This window comes from Ambystoma mexicanum, chromosome 8 (genome assembly GCF_040938575.1).
Source record: "Ambystoma mexicanum isolate Mex_15411 chromosome 8, UKY_AmexF1_1, whole genome shotgun sequence".
Taxonomy (NCBI): Eukaryota; Metazoa; Chordata; class Amphibia; order Caudata; family Ambystomatidae; genus Ambystoma; species Ambystoma mexicanum.
This window is the reverse complement of record NC_090929.1, coordinates 993,064,059-993,091,155: the sequence shown is the minus strand read 5'-3', so window position 1 is coordinate 993,091,155 and position 27,097 is coordinate 993,064,059. Positions and strand designations below refer to the sequence as shown.

The following is a 27,097-nucleotide window of genomic DNA, read 5'->3' as shown; positions in this document are numbered from 1 at the left end:
CTCCCTAGGTTCAGAACACTGGAACTCTTCTGGAAAGCAGGAACTCTTTTCTTACCTAGGCGTGGCTGTGGAAGGAGACATCTAAGCACTACAGGAGGCTATTTAAACCACACCCGATGGATGAATCTTGCTTTGCGTTATTCTGCATCCTCTGCAGCAGAACGCTCATCGTGTCTTCTGCATCTGATCCTGGGCCTAAGGAAAAAGGCTTACCATCCTGAATCCAGTCTTCAGCAACACCTATAAAGACAAGAAAGAACAGGTTAGCATTACGGTCTTCAGTGACAGCGCTTCACTTACCTGGTCCATCGGCTGTCACCAACGCCTCGCGCTGCATTCCGGCATCTGAAAGACAAAGGCTTACCTACTCTTCGTGCGCTCCCGAGGTCTTCGCACTGCATTCCGGCATCTGAAAGACAAAAGCTTACCAACTCTTCGCACGCTCCGGAGGCCTTCGGCGCTGCATCCCGCATCTGAAAGACAAAACAAGGTGCGATTAAAGACATTGGGGAACTTTAATACTCACGTACCATTACTCCTTTCCACATCTAACCCAGTGGGTATTCCGGCACCCTGCAGCCGCTCCGAAATTGTACCTGCAAAATAAAAAGACAGTTAGAGCGCATCGTGAAGCAGGCAACAAGCGCTTACTTACGTGCTTCCAGGCGCTTCTATTCATCACACGGGCTCCATCTTCAACTCACTTCAGCCCGTCATCCGCCATCACCGGAACCCTGCAAAACAAGAGACATCATTACTAAAGACTTTTAAAGACATTAGAATTACTCGAAACTTACCGTTCGTGCAGTAAATGACGGACAGCAGTCCTCTGAAGTCAAGAGGCCTGCTCCCCTTATCCAGTAAAGAAACTGGTTACAGCACCCTGCCCCGAGGCAGATGGAGAGCACGGCGTTCACTTACCTAAGGTGAGAGCGTTAACCTTTGGGGTTCTACAGGAGAAGAGAAAGGGAAGAAGAGAGAGACATTCAATAACCCAGTTCATTAATCCCATATTTTCTATCTGCAGACATCTTACCCTTCGAGTCAGACATACAGTGCACAGAGGTCCAGCCCAAAGAGCCAGCCGTGTGTTACACATCACCTTTGAAGATACGGTATACGCCCAGTCAAGACTGGCGCCTCTACGGGAATCAGGTGAGCGTTACAGTCCCCACGAATCACACCGATTGGTTCAGACTCGACCAAGAACTCTCTCAATTCTACAGGACCATTAGAAGAAAAATCTTCTTTCTAGACAAAGTCCTCTGGAAGCAGAAGACTCAGGATTAAGGAAAAAATCCGACTTCCTCCCCAGTGACAACGAAATGCCAGTATCTGTCCTCGCTTTTGAAAAATGCATTAAGCAAGAAATGAAAAAAGTTCAACTTACGCCTTCACATAAAAGAAACAATCTCTCACAGGGAGAACAACAAGCCCTTAAATCATTGTCAGAAAACTCTTCCATTGTCATCAAAGCAGCAGACAAAGGAGGAGGAGTTGTTGTCCAAAGTAAAGAACAATACAAGGAAATGGTGCTGCTACTACTCAATGTAGAGGATAACTATAAAAAACTTTGAAAAGATCCTACAGCAGAAATCAAAATGAAGATCAAAGAGACAACTGATTTTGCCATGGTGAATAATTGGATTTCGGACAAAGAAGAAATCTTTCTTAACTACTCTGAGGGACGCATTCCAGCGTTCTATGCCTTACCCAAACTTCATAAAAACCAGACTACACCCCCGGGCAGACCTATTGTGTCAGGATGTGGCTCCGTGCTTGAACCCATCTGCCAATTTATTGACTTCTTTTTAAAACCTCTTAGTCAGAAAACTCCCACATACCTACGTGACACAATGGCAACCATAAACAAATTTGAACATCAACCATTTAATCCCTCAGAAGATATTTTAGTGACCATGGATATTAATAGCCTCTACACTAGCATCCCCCAAGAAGCAGCGGTTGAATGCATCAGGCACCATCTCACCCATCACATGTCACAAACTAGAGTCCCGATTAACTTTATAGTTGAATTACTGGAACTGGCCCTCACGAACAACTTCTTCCAATTTGAAGAAACCTTCTATCTGCAAATTCGTGGGACAGCCATGGGGGCAGCCTTCGCCCCGAGTATGGCAGTTATATTCATGGCAGAATACGAATACAATCATGTCCTTAACACTTGTAATCCATTTCTTGACAGCATTGTGCTATGGCACAGGTATATTGACGATATCATCTTTATCTGGAAAGGAGAGGACAATACCCTCACAGAGTTCTTTGGATGGGTCAACAACCGCACGGAAGAAATCAAATTTACTATCAACAGCAGCAACACTAGCATCAATTTCTTGGATCTCACTATCAGACCTAAGAATAATATCTTGGAATGCACTATGTTCAAGAAGGAAACAGATCGCAATACAGTACTCCATTATAAAAGCAACCATCCGCGCAATCTGAGAAACAATCTTCCATATGGCCAGTTTCTTAGAGTACGCAGAAACTGTACCAACATAGAAGAGTTCAAAATAAATGCAGCAGCCCTTGAAACCAAATTGAAAGCTCGTGGCTACCCCAAAAAACTCCTTAGAGACACCCAGAAGAGAGCGAGATTTACACCGAGAGAAGCACTCCTCACACCTAAAATCCAGGACACCCAGCAAGACATCATGGCATGTGTCACCACTTTCGGCCCCAGCACCACTAAACTCAGAGGAGCCATTAGAAAATTCTGGCCACTTATACAACTGAGCCTACCACAGGAACCGCTGCCAAGAATGGCACTCAAAAGATCCAAGAACCTAAGAGACATGCTCACGCATGCTAGAATAACCAAAACAAGTACCAGATCCACTCTATGGAACTTGAGAGAGATCAATGGCCACCACCCATGCGGCAACTGCACAGTATGTAAACAGACAAAGAAAATGAATTCCTTTATGATTGGCAACAAGGAATGGAAACTCAAGCACTTTTCAAACTGTAAGACCTGCAACTTAATTTACATCATAGAATGCCCCTGCAAACTACGCTATGTGGGGCAAACATCAAGACCAGTGCATAAAAGAATTGGGGAACACCGCTCGAGAATACGCTGTAAAACTGTGGCGGCCCCTCTGGTACCACACTTCCTTGAATTCCAACATGGCCCAGACAGCTTTACTTGGTGGGTTGCGGATAAAGTACACAATACAAGTAACATTACCAATTCCCTAAATTTTAAAGAAAGCTGGTGGATGTACAAACTTCAATCTATTGCCTTAGGACTCAATGAAATAGAACCCCATCACCATTTTTAATATCTGCTCTTGCCGTCATTAGGGTCTAGATGGGATTTCTTGCTCGGCCCTGCCCACTCCCTCCCCCGCGACTCCCGCCAACACTGCAGAGGTGGCCGCTCCCACAGCCTCCTAGCTTCCCCCTTTTTTGTTCACACCCGCAGCCTTTTGTCTTCCGACCTGCCTTTACTGCAGGCTACATAGATTACTTCCATAGAGATAACACTAGCCTTGCACCGCTCGTCTATACGCGAGCTTATTGTAGCTGGGACACTACACCCCACACGCATGCACAGGGATACAGCGTTTGCTACTTTTGAGCATGCGCGGTACAGCACGGCGTACACAGCTTCATTCTGTGCCCCACCGAGCTCACGATCGTACGCGTATGTCGCAGCTCGCACATTTCAGGTATGTGTAGTCCCTTCCTTACTGCCACTACACCGGCTAGGCGTGTAGCGCTCCGCCCACCACCCGCGGGAGGTCAGGTTTTTTTGCCTGGCTTTTTCAGTTTATATCACAGACTCGAGCTGATCCTGGTCTTTACTCCACAGACCCGAACTGTCCTCGTCCACTGCGGTTCTTCTGTTAACCAAGCCGGCATTTCTAGCTCTTGTTTATTTGGACTGCCGAAGCGCCGGGGTCATCACTTTCAACTCCAGGTAATCGTGCTGTAACAGTCCCCGACTGCCTGTCTTCTCACTCCTGCTCTTTGCCCCTAGGTACATCACAGGGGTCCTCCTTATACACGAGCCTTACTTTCTCCTCCACTTGCTTTCTAGCCCCTCCTTGTCAGAAGCAAACGTCATTTTCCACCAGAGTTATTCACTGGAATTCCATTTTAGCCAGTTGGCTACTATCCAGGACCTGTCCTGTGTAAGGTCAGTACTTGACCACCAATATGAGTCTACCAGAGCTCCCCCGTTTTAATCAGTGTGTCCTTGTGTATGTATCTCATTAACTCTATATATGGAGTCTTTTTATATACCATGCCCTGCCATTACATAAGGTGTTTTAACCATAGCACCCCTTCCTCTTTCACATGGGTTCTCCAAACCTTGGCTCCATGAAGAAGGCTGTGATCTACTGTTTAGCCGAAACGTCCAGGGACCCTTCCCCCCCTTAGGGGGCAATAGGTCCCCGTTTTCCAATTGGTCTTGATTCATGTCAGCGACGTCGATCCATTTTGGTCACCCTCTAGCCTGGCTTCTGTCAGACCTAACCAAGGTCCTGTGTTAGAGCAACAAAATGTTCTGTTGGTCTTATTAAATCGAGGTATACGTGCCACTTACCTGTTATCCATTTAAGGTGCTCAATGAGAAGAACATGATATGTACTAAATATGTTAAGAAAGCTGCGTGTACATAGGTTTGCCTCTAAGAATGTCACCTGATGGTATTTTTATGCATCAATCTGTTTCTGCTTTGTTTATATGCTGACCGCATAATTTGTCACACGCACTACTTATGGGTCGATGCAATTTCTGTCTGTTTAAAAGTGAACACTTGACTGAGGAGAGTAAATAAAAAATACTCCCAGATTTATATTAACTAAGTGCTTGTGATATATTTGTTCTCCTTGATGCTTTCCCATCTTTCCCCTGGATATGTATAAATAATAGCTATAACAGGAATTCGGATACATATCAAATTTTATTTGCATCCCAACAAATTGCAATTAGCTTTGACTGTTTTAGCCAGGACAAACCCCCCCTTGTGTTCTTTTGTTACTGATAGCCCTCTGTCCTGAGCTTATTTTGGGCTTTCCCTCCCATAAACTTTGTCACAGTCTGTACTCCGGATATGGTGCTTCCTCATCTAAACCACACCTGCCACCTTCTTCGTAGTTTGGGGTTCCCTGTGATTTAAAGACGACCCACACCACTCCCTTGTTGGTCTCTTTGTTAGGGAGAATTCTCTTTTTGGCCTGAATTTCCTAACCTAGTGAGTCCCCCAGCAGCTTTGCTGGATTTCTGGAGTTTGTTTTTTTCTCCTGCCAAGAGTGAGACTCCTTTTCCCCCACTCTTGGACATGATTTATGGTGTTCCTTTGACTGTTAATGTGTTTTATGGGCTATGGGGTCCTTTACTCCATAGGGTCTCATGTGTTTTTACTATGTGTGTTACACAGCACCCTCCGTGCAGTGACACCCCACCATAGACTCCATACCCTGGGACTGACTACTGTCTCCCAGGGCATGTAAAGTCACCATTGGCTTTACTAGTCCCAAATTATGAACAGAAACCAGTACAAACCATCATATTGTGGACGTACTGGTCGGGGCAATTCGATTGCCCCGGGTCTGTTAGTCGAGGGGGCACGTCTCCGTCCCCCCTGATCGAGTTTTGGCTGGTGGCAGTGGATACTACTTTTTATATTCGACCGCGAATATATCCCTATGGGATTTTCCCATTGTTCGAGGCTACCAACTTTAATTATTTCATTCTCATAGCCTCGAACATACCGCCGGTTTATTTATTTAATATTAATTCGCCGGTTGGTATTTTTTGCCAGGACTCGATTCTAAAATGGCGTTTGTGTTCTCTTCTGTGACTCCAACCCAAGTCGAGCCCTTTGTTCCACTTTTGGCGGGCTTCTCCACAGACGCCTCCAAAAGTGGTGCCACTCTGTCTGGGTACCACAGGGGGTGTGGGAAGGGGTTTAGGCACCCTGGACTGAGTTACCTTGGTAACTCAAGTCACACTCTTGTGTGATTGGCCCAAGTGGTGAGCCGGCCGGCTCACCACTTAGCATGTTTGATTGACAGCTAGGCTGAGTGAAGGGGGTGTGCTGCATAAAAGCAGGGCTTTGGGGACTGGAACTTCAGAAGTCACCACAGGACCTGAGAATCCGACGACGGAGAAGCTGGTGGATCTTCTACGACGACACCACCGGTGGAACCCTGCGGAACCGACTCACCACTTCCCGACGACAGAGAAGATCTCCCTGCCGGAGAGTCTTCTTCCCCTGACTGGTGGGCACAACCAGTTTACCTTCTTTTCCTCGCATCCCAGGACGTCTTGTGGTCGAATTGCCCGTGCCAAGCACCCCGGCAACCGGATAGCCACTTACCACTGGACCGCGAACCAAAGGACCGCTCCTTTTAACTGAGAACTCCGTGGCTGGTTTCTTCCCTGGCAGTGCAACGGACTCCTGTCTTCCTCCCCGACGAGATCCTCTCTTCCCCCGGACGAAGCACTGACTTGCATCCGCTGCCAGGAACAACTGCCCCCGCTGGAGTATTCTCACCACTTTAAGGTACCGTGTCCGCCAGGCCTCCCTTTCTAAAGATTGCTACAAGGTAATAATAATCCCTTAACCTTCTGGACTGGGCTGCCCGCCTTGACCATCTAACCGGTCCCCTTTCTTTTGGTCCAACTCTTTCTGAACCTTTTCGAGACTTTTGTGCACTTTTTAACCGTGTGACCTTGGACACATTTCGTTCTGATCCTCTCAAAGTGGATCCGGCTTCCTGAACTCTAACTTCACGGTTTGACTCTGCCTTCCTCTCTTGCTGTGTTCTTGTGAAAGTGTTGGGATCTGTTTCAATTGTTATCCTGCTTTTCTCTCTCTTTTAAAACGAATTATTATAGTGCCATCTGCGTTAAGTGCTGACTGCTGTCTGAAAATAAGTGGAGCTTTACTTAAGACTTGTCTAATATTCTTTTAAGGGAGTGTATATCTTTTAGTGACCGTGTTTTTGAACTGCTTAATATTAGTGCCTGTGTGTTTTATTAGATGTGGTTTTAAATAAATAATTATATCTCTTTTACACCAAGCTCTGGTCAGTGTTTGCTTGTTCTACTATGTTCTTTTGATCTATTGTGAATACTCTGTACACTGCCTAACTCTTCTTGGGGGAAGTCTGACTGCTCAGCCACAGCTACCAAGTGAATCTGTGTGGTACAGACTGCTACCAAGTGGGTTTACTGCCAAACACCTGTAGTCTTAAATCTTTTGCAGTGGTCCCAGAGGGAACTGCACAGGTTTCTGCCTAACACTCTTCAATTCATTGGAAGAGACCTGGACACTCACTTGGGCCAGGATTTTTTCCCTGAGGACAACTAGATGTTTTAACTTTTCCAGAAACAATATCAAGTACCAGCCACAGCCTTCCTAAATCCCCTGGCCCTCATGGCATCCTGCATTTTCGTGGTGCCCAAAGCCCAGTTGTGCATGAGGTATCTTCAGTGGCTTCTATAATGTCAGTGGTCCCAGCTCTCTGGCAGCCCACCAGCTATGCTTCAGATATTGAACAATGTCACAGGACCTCCTTTGGTGGGCCTAAGGAGCCGTTATGTTGAGGGAAGAGGTTATCTGGCAACATTGGCCCCAATGGACAGTAGTCATGGGTTCTTCCTTGAACGGTTGGGGTGCTCACCTGGGTGAAATTACAGTGAGTGGGCTTTGGTCCTTAGTTGATATGAGTCTTAACTAGTATTGCATCTGTAAGCGATCAGGCAAATCCTGCTTGCCTTCCTGACCTCGGTTTGGGGGATACGTGTCCTAATCCTAACAGATAACACAGTAGTAATGCTGTTGTGGTTCTGGGCCAGGGAGAAAAATGTTATCCATCACAAGTCCATATTTCCAAAACAAATAACATAGTAGCAGATTCCCTGAGCAGTCAGAGACAGGTCTCCCATGAATGAGAGCTGTTAGGAGGTATCGAATGAGCTCTTTGTCGACCTCTGCAGTAATCCTCAAGTGGTCTTCTTCACACGCATTGTCAAAGTACGAGTTGTTCTTGACCAGGGACTTTCTCCTGAGAGGTACACTGGAGTGTGTTGATTTAGGTGTGGAGCTACAATCCTCTTCATGCATTGACATCGTTTCGTTGGCTCTCATAAAGTTGCAGGGGTTCGGGTCCATCTTGATTTAACTGCCCTAGATTGGGCTTGTGCGGCTTACCTAGAGCCTCTTTATATAGCCTTCTGCCCTCTCCGTGCCTGCCAACATGGAAGGACCTTCCAGTCAGGGGGTCGAGTTCTTCCAAATCTCTGTAATCTGGGTCTTCATATTTCGCTGCTACAAATCAGATATATAACGAGTCAGACTTTCCACCAGGGGTCCTGCAGCTAGTTCGTTTTATACCAGTAGATAACAGGTTTTCAGCTTGGAGCCATGAAAGGGATTGAAGCACAGAATCCTATACCACTGCAACTGTTTTGGATTTTCTTCTTTCTCTGGATCAGCATGGCCCTCAGATTGTCATTGTAAGTGCAAGGCATTGTTATAATATGCTAAGCACAACCTCATATACCCATGTTGTGCATATTATGTCAGGTTAAGCCTCATATAACATTCAGTCATCACAAGGCAAAGTGCTGTGACCATATGCCAAGTGCAGCCTTTATCACCCAAGTTGTCATTTTATGTCTGGTAAAGCCTGATATGGTTGATACATAATTCATCTTATTTGATTTGTTTTTTATAGTTCAAACTAAACTGAATCACTTTTCGGTGATCTCAGTTTGGGAAGTTAAGGAACATTAGGCCTTAAGAGGTAAAGGTATTTGCCCAGGATCACGCATGTTGGTGAAGGGGATAAGCTGCGATTTGTGCACAGGTGACATATTTCACTGGCTTCAATAGTCCCAGTAGGCCACATGTCCTGCCATCCCTCCTTCACTTTTACACCAACATACTCAAATTTCTGAGAAGAAAAGTCAAGGACTCCCAACACTTAACGTGCAGTAAAGAAAATCTGAAGATGTCCACGAGGGGTAGCGCCAAGGGGACCTGTCTAGTTGGCTGTTGGCAGTATGACCCAAAGTGACACGAATAGCGTACTAATGTGACATGCAGTTTTAAGCTTTAAAGGTAAACTGCTTTAATATTACTGGGAATTCCCAGCCTGACGACAGGGAATATTTAATGAGCGTGTGAATTCATGAAAGATACCAATGCTGGAGAACAGGAGTTACAGGTAAGTAACATATTCATTAGCTGCTCATTTAGATGACATTCCATTCCATATACACTTACTTTCGTTTGCTTTCCTTCTGCTGTAGACACATTATGTTTACCTTGAGTGATTATGGGGGCTGACTTGTCCTTCCAGACTATTTTGTTTGTTTTAACTGTTATTTTCTTTTGTAGATAACTGACTTCAACCAACGTAGAAGTGAACGTTCCTCAAGTGAATTGGATGAGCTTCTAGAACTAGAACAGCAGAGGTTAAATAATCCTGATCAAGAGCAAGAGCTAGAGGTAAAAGCAAAGATGTATTTTATTCACATGTATATATTTATTTCGAAAATGTTCAACTCTGAAAAGGTATATTTGTAATAAAAATATTTTTTCCTTTTCAGTATCTAGTATTTTATGTATGATATTTAATATTTAATATATATGGCGCTCATACACAAGTGTTTCAGATCGCGAGAAATGTATGTACAGCTGACCAAGCAAACTAGACTTTTTGCACTCCCGTCCCATTCATCGAATCTCCGATGGATGACATTTTGCCATTTTTCTAAAGGCATGGCCGCACATGACAAATGAGTTTTGGATAAATGGGGGTGGTAAGTCACTTACTAGACTTTGAAAAAAGAACTCCTTGCGTTCCACCAACAAGAAAATCTGTGCAAAATGAACATTTGCAGAGATACGAGAGGCATTTCAACAAAAATGCTATTAAATTGTGGTGTCAACAAAATGGAGAGGACATGGAATGTATTCAAGATATTTGATATTTAATGAAAAAAGATCATAGATTACTTTCATGATGGTAGCACGCCAGCTAGCAATTACACCGATTCCTTACAAAGGCTTTCTGAGTGCATTAAATCCACAGCTTCTGTATTTCCATCTTCCTATTCTCAAAAAACCTTGAAAGTTTCTAAAAAATAGTCTTGACAGGAGAACATTAGTAGCAGAAGGTAGTACTTTAGGGTAAGGTTTGTTTTTACTAACATGTTTTCTCCGGTAGCGGCTCACTTGGGAAGACTTGGGGTACTTGTATATATTAATTCTTGGTAATAGGCCAATTCCTTCACCAACAAAGAACGGCCATGGAAAGCGATGCAGGTGTTGGTTTGTCTCCTGTTCCATCTGGGGTTTTCAGTCAATCTTCAGGAGTCACATAGTTGAATATCTGGAGCTTATTCCATACTGTATTAGCTAAAGTCAAACTGATAGATCAGAGAGTGAAGTGTCATCCAGATATGGCATGTTATTTCTGGCAGTATGTTGGTGAGATTGTAGAAGAGGATGTAAAATCTGATGTCCTCTAGTGTTCTGCTGATCCCCTTTAGTAGTTTGCAAATAAGAACTCGGCAGCAATGTTGGATCCTCAGTGGCATCAGGTGAATGGAGACTTGTAAAACCAAGTTATCTTGACTAATGAAATAAACCCTTGTTCTTGTGGGTACATAAGCCCAATTTGTTCAAAAGAATGCCATTTCTTGAAGAGGTGCACCAGATAGCTATAATTGCAGATGCATTCATATTTTTTGGGTATGGCAGCTCATTTGCATCAGTGCCCAGTGTATGGATTATAGCCAGAACAGCAGATTGTGCTACACATGAGCGCTTTGGAGTTCAGGCTGATGCAATAAAAGCCTTTCTGCCACTTATAGTGGGCAAAGCAGTCCATATTTAGATTAACATACCACAGGGATGTTTTTCTTTCAGAAGCAAATAAGAAACCAGATCTCCATAATTTTCCATAATTTTCCCAAGAGGCTCATGTGACGTAGTCAAGGGCTTGACCCTGTTAGAGGGGAACAGGTACGCCACCTGACCTGGGGTAGGCAACCTACAAGGGCATATGCCAGAGAAAATCCTACCCCACAGCCAGACAGAGAGAGTTGGGAGAGCCCCAGTCTTTGAACCCCCCCCCCACGTAAATGATATCTTTGGTGCCACTGTCTTTTGCCAACAATGCCTTGCCAATCCATTTCTGTCCGAGTTCTATTTTACTTATTTCACCACCACAAGTCCCAGAATGCTAGGCGGCAGCGAGGAAACTGACTGAACATCTAGTGGCAGCCCCCCACAGCAATCAAGACACGATAACTCCATGGACAAACAACCTCTGTAAGCCGGTGGAGAAATGCCATTTACGGCAAGAACAACAGACAAGAAGGTGGAAAGAAAACCAAGCGAATTGGACCACAGGCCACTTTAAGACCAGAGCATGAAGAGGGGGTAGGGCTTAGAGTTTTTTTCTCAGTCCAACCTTGACCAGTGTTTACTAAACCCCGCCCAGAAGGGATGGGTTAAAGTGGCCCATAGAGTCAGGTGAGAAACAGATCCAATGGTCGGTGGGGTAGGAATGAATGAAGCAGGTATGAAAGACCCACAGAGACTGAACAATGTGAATGGGGATTTGATGAGGTCAAGGGGTGTGAAGGTGGACAGAGCAACCAGGAGGAATATGGAAAGTGGAGCAGAGTCCTCAGGAGCTTGTGGCAGTGTTGGAGGGTAGTTGGAGTAAGGTATTGCGTATGAGAGACTGTGGCACCAACGGAACGACTGACTCTGACTTGCAGTGTGTGTGTTGAAGTAAATGTTGAGGTAGAGTGTGTTGGGAGAAAGGGGTGCGAGAGAGAGGAGAGCGAGGCAGAGAAGAGGGGGTACAAGTGTGAAAGTAGTTGGGTTAGAGGGGAGGTTGAAGAAAGGAATTAGTGGTTTCTGGGAGGGGTGAGAGAGAGTGTACATAGTAAGGGAGGTTGGGTACTGGAGGGAGGGGAGTTGAAAAGGAGGGAAAGAGAAAGAGAAAAGGAGGGGAAAAGTTTGAGAAGATTGAAGGGACTGAGGGGGATAATGGGGAAGGTAGAAGGAGAGAGGGTGATGCGATCAGAGGGAGCGAGGGGTGGAGAGAATGAGAAGGGACTTGAGAAGAGCTGGGGTAAGTAGAAGAAAAAAGCACGAGAACGGAATGTAGAGCTAGTAGTAGTGGGGTCAGGGAGAGGAGTGAAAGGGAATGAGCGGAGGAGAGAAAGAGACCATCTGATACAGGCACAATTTTGACCTGTACTGAGAATATTCCGGGAGATTGGGGAACTCTTAGGAAGTCCTTGAAAAGGCATCTGCTATTAGGCCTTCCACTGGCGGTTAACTAACAACTATACAGTAGTGGGTTACCAATGGGTAATGTACACATCAAAATGGGGGTCAATTTCAGGGACCACACAGGACCTGAAACCAGAAAAAGTCCTAAAATGAGCCATTTACGAACATTCAATTAAAAAACAAAACTTGAACCGTTCTTCCGAAAAACATTTGTTAGTTATTTAAAGCCATCCTGTGACACTCAGGTTAAAGGATGCATGTACACACACAGCCGGTGCAAGAATAAGTAACTCAACTGCCAGGGAAAACGCATATCACAGCCCATAATTGAAGCATAGATGTACAACAATTTCACATATCACCAGCTTGAGTTGGTGTTTCAAAGATGTGGAGCCTCCAGAAGTAGATTTATTTGTCTTGGCAAAAAGCAAACCGTTTAAGAACTTTTTTCCATGTTACATCACCCTTAGTACCTTGGAGAGGCCCTTTCAATGAGTTTGTCAGGTCAATTTCCTGTAAGCTTTTCCTCCAATGTCATTGATTCAAGATATGAATTTCTTTTTTTAAAGTCATTCTGGCGGAACAGATGTGGGCTAGGAAGCCGGGGTCACAGACCTACTGCAGTTGTCTCTGGAGCCTCATTACCACATTCTGCTACACAAGCAACAGGGCAGAAGGCTACATCGCAGCTCAGGGTCACTTGCTTATTCATTGCAGTTCCTAAAGTCATATAAATATGAATCCAGATTGTATATATATAATCGTTCAACCGTGAACTGTTTCTATGAGATCAGCTTATCAACAGAAGAGGTTTTGTTATTTGTGTGCTGCTTCCCACTTTCATCCTAGTCATTGTCAGCCTCATATGAGTTTGTGAGATTTGTTGAAGTTGGCAAGGTCAGGCCAGCAACATTTGTTAATGGGGCAGATTACATGATATAGAAAAGAAATAGGTTTTTCAGAGTGCAGGTGGTAACTTTATTTCTCAGATGCCTAATATTTATTTTTCCACTGGTTTGTTGGTCTGTTCATGGCTCAATGTAGTGTTGTCCAAATTGCTGGGTGTACAATTTGCACCAGTGCATTTGTATGAAGTTTCTAACATTGAAAGTGGCATTTGTTTTAGTCATGACATTGGTGATAAATCGTTCGAGAAATGCATCCATTCTCCACAGAAAAGCGTTTTTTCACATTAAGTTTCCATTTGAACCAGGAATCTCATTGCCTGTGTTCTTTCAGGTTCCTGTAATTCTAGCAATGTTTGCCTTCACACCCTGAAGGCAATACTTTGAGGTTTGTCTTTGAAAGAGCACATAGTTGAAGGCAAGCTTGAGAACTGCTGGTTTCATATTCAAATCATAGTAAAAGAAAATGACAGTCTTGTTTTGCAAAGACTAACAGACCTTTACTGGGAAAAGTAATGGCACCTTCTAGGAGGCTTACAAAATTGGGTGCTCCTGATTTTTTGTTATCGGGGGGGGGGGGGGGTCGATCTTGAACAGATGGGGAGAATATTAAAGCAAAAAAAGGCCTCAAGATCGACTACCCCTCTCTTTTGTCCCCAAGTGGACAACAGGACAGGGACACGTTTATCTACTTATTAGTTTTGTAGATTAACAAAATCTCTCAAACATTTTCCAAATATTCAAAGTATTCACAATTTTATTAAGACCTTTAAGACTATTTTTTTAAAAAATACATAAAAAACATGTGATCACTTATGACATAAAACAGATCGCTTCTGCTTGGTAATAAATGCAAATGGGTTTTCACATAGACCCTAAATTTAACACAATGTCAGAAAAAATATTTATAAAAGAGAAAATCTTTGCTGAGGTACAGAAGTGACATTCAAGCGTGCCCCGCTCTTTTTATTATGTTAGTGAGGTGATCTTAGTTAGCACCTATCCTCACTACACTTAATACTATATTGTTTACTCACAGTCACAAGTAATACAGTTGTGGAAACCAATATTCGGGTTTTCCGAACAAGATCCGGGAAACTAGGTGTTGGTTCTCCCTTGTAAGCCGACATATGTTTCGGCCTTTGAGACGTACTGCACTCATCTCGAGTGCTGTTGGTCTGGTGATTAAGGCCATCTTAAAAGCTGGTCCGATAGCACAGCGAGTAGAGCGCTCGCATTGACATCTCTGCAGAGCCTGCTGGCGCAGGTTCGAATCCCGGCAGGGCCAAACTCAGCCTTTCATCCTTCCGAGGTTGATAAATGAGCACCACACATCGTGGGTAATAATAAGCAGCGCTCAGATACCTGAGGGTTTGTAGCGCTATATAAATGCTGAATTATTATTATTATTATTATCTTCAGGACAAAAGGTTTTTCTATGAAAATTCAATTCTTCCCCCCAATAATCAAATCTTCAATTTCAATCTACAACATAAATACATAAATCACTGTTACTAAATTGACAAAGTTAGACCATTTGAGAAAACCTTTTTCAGAGTTGATGTCTTGGGTATCAGCAAACGTACCAACACGTTCACTGACCTGGTGCCCAAACTCGCCAAATTAGGGACTTGAGCTTTTCAAAATACACGACTTTCTCTTGAAATCTGACTAATCAGTTGCCGATGGCTACCTGTTAAACAATACGTGATTAAGTTATAGTTATCTATTGATTGGAGAAAAAATTGTTTATATAACGCACAATATGTTTTTGTAATTCTCACCTTACGTGAGATTCAATTCCGCAGGGATTTGGTATCGGAAATCATCGTTCTTCCCGCAGGGCTTTTATTACACACTTATAGTCCTTCATTCGAGTAGTGTTTTCCTTGTAGATAAATCGGATTGGGTCACTCTACAAAAGAAAGCAACGGGTACTTTCTGAATATGTTGTATCTGTCCGTCTGCTGGCGGACTTATCCCACATACAAACTCCATAATGGAATGATGATATGCTGGGGGGATCATATTTCTACTTATATGTGCCTCTCCTGTGGCTTTAGCTGCAACTTCATTTGTGCTTAGGCGTTACGCTTTGCCTTTCAAAGATACCTGCCGCCGATTGTGAGTGCTAATGTTTTTTGTATAAAGGCTATCTAGTTTCCTTAACATTCGTTGGTGCCGGTTTTCATACGCATCTATCTGCTTTTACTGTTCCTCCTGCTTCAATTTTGCTCTTTCGTAGCGTTAGACCTTTGCCGTACAGGTTTGGTCTTTTTGGATACTTGCGATCACGTGACGGCAACAGACACCCCGTGATCGTCATGTTGTTTCTGTAGTTGCTTACTTGCCAAATCTCATGTTATTTTAATTTTACGCTCTTGTACATGCTGTTCCGCGAGTGGCTGATGTTTCTTGTGGTTAAAAATAAACAGAAAATCGGTTATCGTGAATTCACGATTATGTGTGACGTTTCCACACCTTATCACGTGACTGTCCACGATGCTTGGGAAGTCTCATATATCATAGTATATACGTGCATGGTTGTCCGTATCTTGAGCGATGTTGTAGTTCTTACCAACATATGTTGTCTTATCGTCGTGCCGATGTGACATGATGTTTTTAAAGTTCAGAAAATGCCGGGGCATTTACTTTTGATGGATAATGTACAAACACTGTTTTTATATGGGACATACCTAGTTTATAGATGTTCCATCATTAAGACACCATACATACCCTGACTAACCTAATAAAAAGAGAGGGGCACACTTGAATGTCACTTCTGTACCTCAGCAAAGATTTTCTGTTTTATAAATGTTTTTTCAGAAATTGTTTTAAATTTAGGGACTTTCTAGGAGGGTCAAAGTGGTTATGTTAGGAATGTTACACATTCTGTTAACACTAATGCCTAAACACAACAGCATAAGCATATAGTCGGGTTGGTAAGTTTTCTGCAGATATATTGCTGAAATTCTGAGAATATTACCTGCAGGTGTAGTTTTTCGGTTTCTGTGTCTTATATAGATTTACATCTGCCTACCCTCTACCTAAATAGGTTGTAAAATGGTTGGCATTGTTCAATATGCATTAACGTTCTGAAGTGATGTCTGTGGGGTTGGAACTTAGGCGAGCCACACTGATTGATTAAAGATAGACTGGCCACTTAAAGGGACATACACATATTTCTGATCATGTTATGCACTTATGAAAGAAATGTCCCTTTTCATTTTAAAAGTAAATATTAAAGTTCTGGGCATTCCAATCCGGGGGAGGGGGACTGTTCAAAATATGTGAATGTATAAAATATACCAATACTGGAGAAGTACATTTACAAATATTTTATTCATGTGCAATATCAAAGACAAAGAGGACCGTTTCTAAACGTGCTATAAGGCCTCAGTGAGCTTTGCTCTAGCTCTCCTTGCTTTTTGACCCGTTTGGCTTATAACTTCACACTTGGCAAAATTGATTAATGTAGAGAGGTGCAGTGCAAACAATTCCGCTTGGTTAAAGTTAAGGTTTTTACACCCAAATATACACTTTGTACAGTAAAACAGGGCATTGGAGGCTTATTTTGAACCTTCAGTGTTTCACCGGGTACATTCTTGGATGATGGATTCCAGATGACATACCGACTTGGCTCCAGTAGGCAAACTGGCTGTCTGCATTAGACCTATACATTACATACAATCACATCCAGTTGTGACCACCACATAATCTCTGAGGATCACAGTGTAGGGCGCTCCCTTACAGCACACTGTTCTTCCCTTTGGTCTCTGCATGGTTCTGTGGGACTTTAAGAAGATCATGGCAAAGGTCAAACTGGATGGCTAGGTCCTCTAGATCTTAGGGCTAATGCCTTCCACTTGTTCAAACACCTTTTTCTAACCCTCCCTCCTTACCTATGCCGCTTCTGGAAACTGTTTCTCGTGGAAGCAGTATGTCAGCAACACCTTAAGGGAGTGGTTGGGCGTGTACCCATATGCAGAGCTCGAGAAACACTGCACATCTTGTTGAGTGTGTCCTGGGACCTCGCTTGGAATTCCCAACGAGACCATCTGCTGCAAGGAGCCTTGCTTCAGCGACCTTGATCCCAAATGACTGTAGTCTCAGATGCATCCTTGATAATCTGGGATGCTCACTTGCAATAAGTGACCGTGAGCAGCCTATGGTCTTCATCACAGTCCCAGGAAAACACATCACCTTGCTGGAGTTGAGGGCGATTATGGTTGATCCTAGTTGACTTCCTTCCTTTAATACAGGGCAAGGCTGTGCTGGTTCTGACAGACAACACTGTATCCATGTACTACCTCAACAAGCAAGGTTCAGTAAGGTCCTTTCCTTTGTGCAGAGAAGCAATGAGACTTTGGTTCTGGGCTCTACCAAGATGTAAGTAACGGCGGCTCATCTTGCTGGGACAGAGAATATTGTTGTGGAAGCCACGTGCAGACGGAATTTGGCCTCCCACGAGTGAGAGTAAGGTCACGCAGTTCTGGAGGAGATTTTTCTCACAGTGACCTCTTTGCTTCAGGAAATGTCCTCGACAGGGAGCTCTTGGGGACATACTGATGGGCAAATTGACATTCAACCGCCTCTGTGTTCCCGCTGTTCCCTGTCATCCATCTGGTCCTCAATAAGCTAAGCCTATTTGGTTCCACGTTGCTTTTGGGCACTCCAGCTGGGCCCAGAGAATGTGGTTCGAGTTGCTCGACGTGTCCAGCTGCCCCTACTAGCACTTTCCTTGGAGAGTGGATCTGCTCTTCCATTCGGAAGGGTCGGTGCTCCATTGAAATCTCAACAGCCTGAATCTTCATACCTGGCTGCTGAGATATAAGGAGTGGGATTTGTCGATTGACGTCCTGAAAATGCTCTTCTCGGCTCCAAGGCCTGCCACCAAGTCCATTTATGCTTTTAGGTGGCATAAATCATCCGCTTGGTGGCAGGAGAGGAATCTGGGACATTTTATTTGCCCCACATCCTCCGTTCTGGATTTTCTGCTTTTGTTGGCTTGGATGGGCCTGCAGTTTGACACTGTGAAGGGTTACCGGGCTGCAATTTCGACTCCTGATTGTGCAACCATCTTGACCCATGTCAGTTTGTTGTTCGGGCATGAGATTTAATTTTAGTGTGAACATTTCTTATGTGGGCTCTATTTGAATCCCTGCATTATTGTTCTTTAGGGTTGCTCACCATTAAAGTGATTTTCCTGGTTGCCATAACTTCTGCTAGTCGGGTGAGTGAGATCCAGGTGTTGTCTGTTAAGACTCCCTATTTATTTTTTTCCAAAGAGGGTGACAGTGAGAATGGGGACATCCTTCCTTCTGAAATTCGTCTCGGATTTCCATCTCTCACAAAATATCTTTCAGCTTTTTTCCCTCTGCCTCATCCTTTCAAGGCATAGCAGCGATTCCATCGGCTGGATGGAATGTGTGGGCTCTCGGCTACTTGGTGTGTCAAGGACAAGGGACCTCAGGCAAGATGGCCACTTTTTGTAGGTTATGCTAGGGTCTGTGCTGGCAGGGGGACCAAACCACCTTGACAGGGTGATCATCATCTGCATCTCAGAATGCTACAATCTGGCTGGAAAAAATGCGCCTGAAGGTCTCGAAGCTCATTCGACCAGACTGATGGCCACCTTTCCCCTATAGAGAGGAGTCCCTGTCGTGGACATTTACCAGGTAGCTACATGGGCCTCGTTGCACACATTTGCCAAAGATCACTTCTTATATTCCCAGTCAAGGCAGGCATCTTATTTTGGTAGAGCAGTCCTCCAGAACTTTCTGGTATAAGTGTTGTCCTTGCTCTTCTCCTTCCTTCAGGTCTACTTACTGCTTTGGGTGTCTTTCATTGATGAACCATGGGAGGAAAGAATCTATTAGAAGAACAAATGACTTAGCTCTCAATCCCAAGCACCACAGAAAAACACGGTGCAGGTCTCTAATTGACATCGTGGCTCCAGTCGGAACACCGCTTGAAGCCCGTATTCGGTGTGGAAGCCATTTCTCAAATTAAGAAGAAGTTTATCGCTGAAGCGAGTAGCACAGAAGCACGCAGCAATGCAGAAGAAATGGAACTGAGGTAACGGTCAGCGCGCATGCCACTATATAATTAGCGTCAACGTCACGAAGGCGAGGATCAAGATTCGATGCTGCACGACTCTCGACCCTATGAACACTTTTTCCGAAGCAAGCTGCAAACAGACTTGAATATATCAAAGATGAGGAATACGTAGTAGGAACATCCAGTCGATAGAACGTTACCAGGGTTAAGTAACTTGTCCTTCTGATGGATATTCCTCCCATAGATTCTCATCGCCCCTCCATCCTACCCCACTTGGCTGATAGTTAGTACAGCCTTCAGTTCTGTGGTACCTCAGCCTCAGATTGGTAGGGAAAAGAGTGGAACTAAAGTCATGGGTGGGTACCTCAATATATACTGACCCTGACATCATATCTGACACAGGCACGTAGAAACATCAACCGGAGCCGCTCTACACCCCGTCAAGGTGGTAACGTTTCTGAAGAGCTGCTGCACAATGAGAATACATAGGATAGGAATCCGTGGAAGAATCATCCATCAGAAAAGAACATTACCAAGAGGTAAATAATTTGTCTCTTCATCGAGTGGCTCCCTTGTGCTGAACGATATAAAACCTTCCATTTTAAAACACAGCATATTCACACTACTGTCTCAATTCTACTGTGCTTAACTGTAATAAAAGCTCTTATTGTTGGTCTTCTTCCTGCAGTCTCCTCCACTTCTTTACATTTGTCTTAAGTGTCTATTCCGATATCTTTTTCCCCCTCTGTAACAGAGCAGACACAGCTTTCACTTCCCCATTGTCAAAGAGACATTCTCAACCTTCCCTTGCCACTCTCTTGCAACCAATTATCTGCTGTATTATTGCCCTTCACAAAAACACCTGTTTGCTGAAGCGTGTGCCACTTTGCAAAATTTAGCCCATCCAATTTTCTGGCTAGAGCTTCATCCTCAGTTGTTAAAATTCACTGGGTTACCGCCCCTTGCTCTAAATTTGTTTGTTTTTCATCATGTCAAACACAAAGTATAGCTTTAAACACAAAGTCTGAGTCCACAATCACATGAATGCATATGTGAGTGTGTGATCTACTTGTGGCATTTTGCATTGCTCCCAGCTCTGCATATTGCCCTGTTTTATTCCTCACTTTCACAAACCACTCATGTGTACATGAAGTGCCCTGTTTGTCTACAGTTGGGTATTCAACAAACATACCTTTTCTTCCCTGATAAACAATGTTCACCAAATGTGAGCTCCCATACATGTAATTTGTCATGAGGCCTGTGGGCATTCTGTCCTTGTGGCAGGTTTTCAAAAAGGGTGCAGTGTTACACACTTCTATCATGCACTGCCAGACCATCTCTGTCTTTTAGTTCTTGCATTGATAGGCCCTGCTACAATGCCCCTGCTGCTCAATGCAGTTATGCACATTGACATCCTGATGCTACCAACATTACTCTGGTTTATTTTGCCAATTAACAATACAGTCAGTAGAGTGCGGTGTGACTTTACAGCTTTCTTCTGGGGTCCCATTAAATATAGAAACTTTATCACCAGCCAATAGGTGCACCACATAGATTTCTCACAATAAGAGTGTTTCAGCATGGTCATCTTCAAAGTATGTGATCAATATGTTTGATTTAATGTATTTATTTAAAGAAAATTACAGGGAAACCATGGATTTTTGACACAAAAATGCTTACAAACCATTTTAACATTGATTTACAGAGCGGAGGACCTGTGTCCTTAAAAATGGGTTAGAGGGTGGGGATAGAAGACCAGATGATGCAGGGGAGGTAGAAACTTGAACCAGGGACAAGAACAGTAGAGCATGATATAGGAACGGAATAGTGGAGGAAGTGCTACGTTTTAGGATAAACAGGTGAGGTATAAGTGCTGTGGGGTTGTCGTAGAGGGTTGGGGGGAGAATAACAGGGAGAGGTGGTGGCATAGAGTGCTATCCAAGTGGTTGTTCAGAAAGGAGTTAGGAGGTTGGATTTAAACAGAGATAGAGTGGAGTAGTCCAGAAAGGAGAGGGGAAGCACATGCCAGAGTAAGGGAGCAAGGAGAACAGAGCATAAATGAGACGGAACGTAAGGGGAACAAGAGGTGGCAAGGAGGGGAGCCGAGGATGATCATAGGGAGCGAGGGGGAGAGCAGGGAGTGAGATGGGTATGGCGGGGGAGGTCATTTATCATCTTTGGACCAATCGTTTTGAGATCCTGTCTGGTTCAAATAACTGTGAAGAAACATTTGTACACTCTATGTCCAAAAAAGAGCAAGAGATATATGTACACTGATAAATGTACACTGATACAATGTCCTTAGGTATGGGCCGACAAAACCCTGCCTTTTATCTAATATGATTTTGTACAATGTAATTGCTTGATTGTGTAAATCGTTATTATTCTGGTACCTGATGTATATGGTCTTGCCGGTCTTGTCACTCCCTTATTTGTAATACACAGTTTTATTGTATGATTCGTTTTGTTAATGTGTTTCTTAAACAAGCAATACGCATTTAAAAAAAATGAATATTAGTCCTATTTTCTGTTAGTCTATAGATAGGTAATCTTTAAGCAGTTTGTAAAACATACCCATGGGAGTGTTGGGGCTGTGTAAGGTGAATAGGAGATAAGCCTGCTGTTCTGTATTTTGCCTTTTCATTTTTGTGCACTGTTTTTATTTAAGGATGCAACCAAATATATGTTTGGAGAAGCAGCTATAAACAAAGGCAATAATGATCTGTTTTTCTTCTTTAGGTGTTAGTAAAACTGGATGGTGGAATAGGATTGTCTTTAATCAATAAAATACCAGAGGAGTTAGTTTTTGCAAGTCTCACCGGCATCAACGTGCACTACACCCAGCTGGAAGCTAATCTGGTTCTTGAGCTCAACATTCAAAATGTTCAGGTAATTACCTTAACGGTGAAGTGCAATAAATAATGTATTTTTTGTTTCTGATGCTCATGCTATCTGTAGACACACATGAAGTTGGAAGAATGCTCAAATAATTATTTAAATATTTCGCAATACATAGTCAAATGTCTTTCTAAAAATGTGCATTTCTTATGCAGTACAATTTGTAATGGGTTGTATCCTCTGACAGGTTTCTACTCTTCGATATTTTGTAAGCAGTGACATTGGTCCTTTTTTACCAGCAGGGTAGTAGGTGTGCCTCAACGCTGACACTCTACCATCCACTTGTTGTTTCCGGACGTGATGGCGTCCAGCATACAAATGGGCCACACCGTGACCCTTTTTTTTGCCTGCTCAAACCCTGAACTGGAACACTTTTCTCATCCCGAGAATATTTTTTGAAATGCGTGATCATTGGAAAAGAACATAATGGGTTCAAAAAGGCCACTAGTTTTAAATGATGTGACTGCACATCTAAGATGACTATAACCGACACCTTAACATTTTCTATATGGTGTCTGAGGGCCAACCACATTGTTGCAGACTGGTTTCTGACAGGCTATGAACCCAAAATTGCTCTGTGAATGCGTGGTGAAGGTAACCATCGGCTGCCCCCAGCTGAACCACAGGAAAACCTCCCCTTCTAATGCACTTCTTCCTCCGACGGATTCCTCCTCTATGATCTCTATTTCCCAGCACCAGCAGCTCTTCAGAAACTAGGATGTGCGGATCCGCGTCGGTTCTGCCCGATGCATCCACGTGCCTCCGCCAGCTAGGACATTGGGGCCAGTATGTATAGAGGCACCGTGCCCCATTACTTCAATTCCTTTTTTCCCTCCCACTATGGTCTCTACTTAGGAACACAGCTCTTAGCTAAATATAAATGTAAAGAAACATTCTTCTCCAGCATGGGGTCTGCATGAATTCACATGCTCATGAATGTTCCCCTTTTTTAAGGCCGAGGATCCTCGGTAAAAAAGAAAAGCAGTTTCGCTTTAGCCTGAAAACTGCATTTCACCTGTAAACTAATCCCTGTCCTTTGGGTCAGACTGCCCCCATCCAATGACAGTCTTCTTGTTAAGCTGCACTCGCGGTGGCATCTTCTGATTTTTACCACATGTTTCAGTGGCAGAGTCCTCTCTTGCTCTTTGAGCCTTTTTGATAATTCAAGTTTTTTTTTCGATATAATATAGGATTTTTTACCGATTTTGTTCCATGGTTCGACCATAGGTTGACTACCAGTAGTGGGAACCTGTTGCAAGCGAAGATCAACTTTACATCGTGGACCTTCTCATTGAAGTTTCGAGAGGCCCACGCTTGGGCCTACTTCGCACCTTCCACCTTGTCCGAGGAGAAGAGGAGCCTCTTCAAGATATGCGTGAAATGTGGACTGAGAAACATGTATGTCGAAGATCGGCATCACAAACGTTTGTATTGCCTGCATTCGAACCACGAAGAGGAAGGATGTGAGATTTGCCGTGGGTTTTCGAAAAAGATGAAAAAGGACCGGTGCAGCAGGTTGGCAGTGTGGCTCAAGTTGGGGAAGGCCTCTGACGCTGCCTCCGGGCATGGTCATGCCTCATCCAGGACTGGCCGGTCCCATGAGCGAACTCCCTCGGAGAAGAGGTGGAAGTCTGTTGAGGATGCCCCGTCCATGGAGGTCCAAAAGAAGGCTAATCTTCATGCTATGGATCCCTCTGGGTTTGCCGTGACTGCGGATCCCAGTTCGGAAAGTACATGATCACCGTCACCATCTACATCCATGGCGAGCCTGCAAGTGAGGAGAGCTCCCTTCAAGAGGAAGTCATTAACCCCTACTAAGCTTTGTTTACCGTCTTCTCACAAGCCTGTAAAGGAGAGGTCCTCGGGTGGGTCCTCCGCCGCCGACACCAACGGCGGCCAAGACAATGTCCTCGACAACCGCTTTGTCGTCCAGGACATCCACTTTGTCGACAACCACGACCTTGTCGATAGTTACAATCCAGTCAACAAAAAATGTGGCATTCACGTCGACGATACCATCGACGACCATCACGACTTTGTCAAAAGGGGGCCTGGTGACAAAGGTGGTCTCTACGATCACAAACGGCAGCAACCTGCGAGTTACCTTGCCACCATGGCATACGACTGCTGCGGCAGTGCTGCCAACGACATTCGCTGGTGCCCCGGTTTTGGCGGCGTTCCTATCATCGCCCCACTCCCAAAGGAGTCGGAGAAGGTCAGGGAGCGACTAATGTCTGTGGAACCCCGTCTACACAGGGGGGAGATAGGCTAAAGGAGGCATCAAGGAAGCCGGTGCACATCTACACAAGCTCTGACAACGACAACTTGCCCTAGGACTACAACTTGGACCATGAGAGGGGCCATGAGACTCTGTCCATAGCGGGATCTCCACGGGATGAACCTGGATCGCCGTCTAGCCCAATGAGGTGTGTCAGCACGGAGCAATTGCCGACTAATCCCCCTACTCCTGAGCCGATTCCCAGGGACATGTTGTTAGACATCCTTACGACACTGTGCACGCTGGTATCAGAGATACAGCCGAGACTGCCTGCTACACCTGCGCCGGCCCCGGCCCGCAATTTCTTAGAGCCACCAAGGAGCCTGTCCAGGCCCAAGTATAATTCAAGGGACCCGACTGGCCCGAGTTGTCAACCGACAGCCACACCGCCTCTGCATCGGGCCTTGACTCCTGTAGTGAAACAGTACTGCCAGAGTCGGACTAAAAGTAGGTGTAGGGGAAATCCTACATGGAAGCTCTGTAAACGCATCAGTAGTGGCTGCACATTATTAAACACACCAACAATTGATATTGATATTTTATTTCTATCGCGCTCATACACGTGTTTCAGAGCGCGGCAAGGCAAGGGAGGGGAACAGGGGAGAAACAAAACAGCGATCTTACTAGGCCCAGTGACAATGCGAACGTGCAAGTGCAAGGGAGGGGCGAGAAGTGGAAAGTGCACAGCAAAAGGAGAGCAGGAATAAATACTGATAAATACATAAATAATAACAGCAAACAAAAGTAGTAGTGCAAGCGGCAAGTGCTAAATTGAGGGAAGCAGACGGTGTAGGTCAGATAAGTGCAAGGAAGGAAGAGGGGGGACTGTATGGGTACAGATACAGACCCCAATGCAAAGGGTGGCCTGGAGGCAGTGCGGGAGGGTGGAATGATAAGCAGGAGCCTGGGCCCGGAGGACAGAGGGTGGCTATGTGCACTGTGCCAAGAGAGACCAGATCAGCGGAGGAGAGGGGGGGCGAAGGCAGAAGCAAAGATTGCTTAATGTGCTTCCAGAACCGGAGATGGTTCTCCTGAAGTTTTAGGGTTTTAGGGTTGTAGGGAGAGGGAGGCTGTTCCAGTGGGAGGCCCCAGCCGAAGAAAGAGATCTACCCCTAGCTTGTTTATTAGAAAAACGACTGACCCTGAGGGAGTTAGAGGTAGAGGAGCAGAGAGCTCGAGAGGGGAGGTATTTGTAGAGGGATAGCTGTAGGTATTTTGGACCCAGGCCCCAGAAAGCCTTGTGGACAATGCAGAAGGTTTTGAATTTAATCCTTGCATCCACTGGGAGCCAATGGAGAGATTTCAGGGCTGGAGAGATACGATCCCAGGGCTTGAGGCCAAGGACAAATCTCGCAGTCCTGTTCTGGATAAGTTGTAGAGGGCGGAGAGTAGAGGCAGGTAGATTTAGGAAGAGGCTGTTACAATAGTCCAACCTAGAGCGAACCAGAGCTTGGCAGACCATGAATTTCTGTGCGAAGGAGAGGAAAGGGAGAGTACCTCTGAGAAGGTGCAGAAGGAAGTTAGACTTTTTAGAGACATCAGAGATGTGGGCGGAGAAGGAAAGTGTGGAATCAAGGATGACCCCGAGGTTCTTAGCCTTGCAAGTGGGGGTAGGAGGAGGGCCAAGGGAGACTGGCCAGAGAGTGAGGGGAAAGGATGGTGAAGGTGTGCCAATGAGGAGGATCTCAGTCTTGCTGGCATTCAGACAAAGGCATTGGCAGAACACCAGTCTTGAATGGCAGTAAGGCAATCAGAGATTAGGGAGGGAGAGGAGGTGGCCGAGGGCAGCCTGAAAATGAGTTGTCATCAGCGTAGCACTGGAAATTTGAGCAGAAAATGGCAATGCAGTGGGCGAGAGTTGCCAGGTATTGGTTGAACTGCCAGGGCGAGAGGTTAGACCCCTGGGGAACACCACAGGTAGAGAGGAAGATAGATGATAGGAAGGAACCCAGTTAGACCTGGGAGGGTCGATCAGAGAGGAAAGAGGTCAACCAGGCCAGAGCCTGATCAGTGATGCCCAGGTTATCACGGAGACGGTTGAGCAGGATGGTATGGTTGACCGTGTCAAAGGCGGAAGAGAGATCAAGTAGGATGAGGACAGAGGAAGTGTTAGAGTCAAGGTTGGAGAGCAGATCTTCTCGGATGTTCAGGAGAGCAGTTTCCATGCTTCTGGCTGCTCTGAAGACAGACTGGTGGTCGTGGAGACAGCCAACAGAATCGGAATGAAGGTTAAGCTGGGAGATGGCCAGCTTTTCCAGGAGTTTGCCCAGAAAGGGTGTAATGGAAATTGGGCGATAGGTAGCAGGATTGGAGGGATCAGCTGTGGGTTTCTTGAGAAGAGGATGCACAAGGGAGCGCTTCAGCGTGGAGGGGAAGGATCCAGAGGCAAAGGAGAGGTTGCAGAAATCGGCATGGGCAGGAGCGAGGGTGTCAAACTGGTTCTTGATGGTTTTGGAGGAACAGGGATGAACCTGTTTTGATGAGGCTTTTCATAGATTGGACTTGTCTAGCGACCTCATCAGGGGAGAAAAGTGGAACGGACGAGAAGGTGTGTGGGGGGGGTGGGGTGGCTGAAGGAGGGTCAACAAGCACTGATGTAGAGGGGAGCAGAGGGGATAGGGAGGATAGGGTGGACAGGATGTCCTGAGTTTT

The 27,097-nt window shown here is 44.9% G+C and overlaps 1 protein-coding gene across 1 annotated transcript in view; it reads left to right on the top strand.

Moving 5' to 3' along the window:
• VPS13D (vacuolar protein sorting 13 homolog D) overlaps positions 1-27,097 on the top strand; it is a 3,263,180-nt gene that overhangs the window by 2,798,564 nt on the left and 437,519 nt on the right. The window contains exons 59-60 of the mRNA XM_069610908.1: positions 9,386-9,496; positions 22,009-22,158. Of these exons, the coding sequence (XP_069467009.1) occupies positions 9,386-9,496; positions 22,009-22,158 (261 nt within the window). The remainder of the gene's footprint in view (positions 1-9,385; positions 9,497-22,008; positions 22,159-27,097) is intronic.